We start from the raw sequence: 2,982 nt of genomic DNA, 5'->3' as shown, positions 1-2,982 counted from the left end.
TTTGAAAAACTTATTTTAAATTTCAGAATTTGCAAATGCTAATTCTTTGGTATTTTAATTTTAACTTTTAAAATAATGCAATGAAAAAAAAAAATTTGGTAACTATGTGCATGTGACAAGGTTTTTAACACCACAGAATCTTCCACTGCTTTTGCTTGTCTAATAACATTTGTATACAAATGAGCATTAAGAAATATTCACTTCGTCACCTGCTTCCGTGCTTCCCCTGCCTTTAAGGCTAAGCAAATATTTATGATTTTTTTTTTTTAAGTGTTAAAGCCATTGTATCAAGTATGTATATAGAAATTAATATGACAGATAGAAACATAAAATGAAGTTAAACAAATGAATGTTTTCTCTGAAGCTGCTCAAACTGCTGTTTGAATAGTTTGAAGCCTTAGATCCTTCACTAATAACTTCCTGCAACTTTTAAAATTGTGATAAACTATAGAAATTACACACAAAAAATAAACGGGTTTTCTAATCAGATCAAATGCTTTCTCAGTTGGAGAACCACTGAACAAAATGACAAAGAAACACTGATAAGATGCCATAAGATGCCATCATAATGCTTTATTGATTCAAGAGAAGAGAGATTAATCAAACTTTTAGATTTGTTAATGACTGATTACTTTGAGGTTTCTGTTTATGGTTGAGCTCCTGTTGCTGCAATGACTCATAACAGACTATAAAGTACATCTACGGATGGAGCCGTCAACACAGACGACCCACAGAAATCCCAGGTCAAAGCTCACATGCTTGTGGTTATTGGGACAGGCAACCATCGAGAGCCAGTCTGTGCCAGCGGGGTTGGATCGAGTGATACCAGTTCTGCAAAATCATAATTTCTTTAATGTAGCATTTGAAATATATCAGAAAGTTAATCACTTTTGTTCATACAATGTTTAATATGATGAAGGTTCGATTTACCTTTGGAATAAGTTCCCTTGAGAGTTGACACCAAAGACACTGCCATCAGTTGCTACTTCAATCATGGACAGAAGTCCAGGAATATTCACAAAGCCGGACCCGGAACAGGCATTACTGGACACATCCTGCACCAGACCCAAAGAAAGGCAAACCAGTCAACCATAATATAGTTACATCAAGTAACTGCGTTTGTTATTTCCACACCAGTTTCTTTAGTTATGTCAGAAAATCAACCATGTGTGAGGTCTAGTTTATTAAAAACCTGGTGTATTTAAACTTGAACTCATGCCCTTGTATTTAACATTACCTTCAAGATGAAGATTTGGTCAGCACTGTTCACTCCCCAACAGCTGTACGGGCCACAGCTGTAATACTTCAGCTTTCCATTAATTAAAACCCAAGGAAGACTGCTGGATGGCCATTTGTTATTAGCATCCATATTTAAGCAGAAGATGTCATCCTTCACATTGACACCTGAAATGATCTGATCACCTCCAGCATCCACCTGTTTGAGAAGGCCTAACAGTACAATCAACAGGTTGGATGAAAGATTAATTTAAGGATAACAATAAGATAATGTCTTAAAACAAATTAATGACTAATTAAGCATGTATTGATTTCTGTAATTTCTCTTTTCACCTGGAATCTGCACAAAGCTGCCACCCAGCAACTTGAAGATCTTGTCAGCTGTATCCACCCCGAGCTGACCAGCAGGACCAACACTGAGGTGCTTTAGAGAAATGCCAATCTTTGTGAAGGCTTTATTTTTTAGGACAAAAGCTTCATTTTGATCGTTCACTCCAACCACTGAACCAGACCCAGCATCTATCTGTTTCAGGGAGCCACTCATCACTTCACAGTTTAAAGCTGCAAACATGGTGCAAAATGAGTACAAATAGACACTCAAAATACATTACATACTGTTACATATATATAAAAAATAAATAAAAAATAAAACCTAGCATAATGAATATATTTGTTACCAAATCACATTAGTAGCTTACCCAGAGTGGGAAGGAACTGGCAGCTGAAGAGTAGCAGGACGCTCTGAAAAACCTTCATTGCTCTGTTCATAACCATAAATCATTTATATAAGGGAGCATGAGTAAGGATAAAACATAATGAATATTAAATTAACATTAATTAAATAAAGACAACCTTCTCTTGATAGATCAGAATTCAACAGTCAGTGTGGATTCTTCTCTTCTGCAGTACAGATACTAGAAGTTTGCATCCAATGTTGACAAATGCTGTTGAGGGTTATTTAAATAGCTGAAATATGTTGCCTGATTAGACTGGGGGCTGATATGTTGCCTTATTATGCCGTTTGTTTCTATAGTTACATATTGCTGTCACCTGCACCTAGTTTAGTTCATTTGTTTGCCCAGTGTATTTATACCCCCATCTTAGTTCAATCTCTTGTAGGTTCTTGTTTGGACGTGTAAACCCGGCTCAATCGCCCCAATGGAGGCGTCTGGTCAGCGTATGAATGTTTTTACGCATTACTGTCTTTCCTCGTGGCAAAGTATTTTGATTAAATGAAATACATTTTCTCATATGCATTAACTTGTTATTCCATCTGACTCCATAAATGAAAAGGTTTTAATGATAATTATATGTTCATCATTAAATGTGAGCGAATGTTTGACTCTTCTTTTTAACTCTTTCCTGAAAATAATGTCACAGTCCTTTAGAATAAAAATCAAATGTTTACAATTTATTATGTCAGGTAAATGTACAATGCCAATTTCATAATCAGTTCAAAGGTAATAGATACAAAACATCAAATGCTCTGAAATAAAAAGAGAATATGTGAACCTTGACATTTGGAACAGTCGCCCTGAGCCTTTTGCTGCATTTCATTATATAGACAGAAACTTCTTTCACATGGAAACATCTGCTAACAATGGCAATTTGCATTCAGAGTTTACACCTTTTGGGAACAGAATGCCATTTGCCTGGAAGACACACCCTCTTTTGTGTACAAGTTATCCCTAAAACTCTTAATAACTTATTACCTTTTGGTTTACTTCTTTGGGAATGAGACATTTG

General features: G+C 35.6%; 1 protein-coding gene across 1 annotated transcript; it reads right to left on the bottom strand.

The window, feature by feature from the left end:
- Nucleotides 1–544: 544 nt before the first annotated feature.
- LOC311285265 (fish-egg lectin-like) lies at nucleotides 545–2,218 on the bottom strand. The gene is made up of 6 exons (XM_084400843.1): nucleotides 2,089–2,218; nucleotides 1,935–1,996; nucleotides 1,570–1,797; nucleotides 1,238–1,449; nucleotides 931–1,055; nucleotides 545–831 (listed from the first exon to the last, which is right to left on the bottom strand). Exons 2-6 carry the CDS (start codon nucleotides 1,990–1,992, stop codon nucleotides 687–689), a joined length of 768 nt encoding a protein of 255 aa, XP_084256969.1. The 5' UTR covers nucleotides 1,993–1,996; nucleotides 2,089–2,218; the 3' UTR covers nucleotides 545–686.
- Between the last annotated feature and the right edge of the window lie 764 nt (nucleotides 2,219–2,982).

Source organism: Rutilus rutilus (assembly GCF_951802725.1).
Source record: "Rutilus rutilus genome assembly, chromosome: 25".
Classification (NCBI taxonomy): domain Eukaryota; kingdom Metazoa; phylum Chordata; class Actinopteri; order Cypriniformes; family Leuciscidae; genus Rutilus; species Rutilus rutilus.
The sequence above is the reverse complement of the archived record's forward strand: the minus strand, read 5'-3'. Positions and strand labels throughout refer to the sequence as shown.

What these genes read in the sequence shown, in the direction of transcription:
- LOC311285265 (XM_084400843.1), bottom strand. Translation starts at nt 1,992, where the DNA reads ATGAAGGTTTTTCAGAGCGTCCTGCTACTCTTCAGCTGCCAGTTCCTT. An exon ending in CCAGTTCCTTCCCACTCTGG is followed by an intron (nt 1,798 to 1,934) that starts GTAAGCTACTAA and finishes CCATGTTTGCAG; the next exon opens with CTTTAAACTGTGAAGTGATG. An exon ending in ACCAAATCTTCATCTTGAAG is followed by an intron (nt 1,056 to 1,237) that starts GTAATGTTAAAT and finishes GGTCTGGTGCAG; the next exon opens with GATGTGTCCAGTAATGCCTG.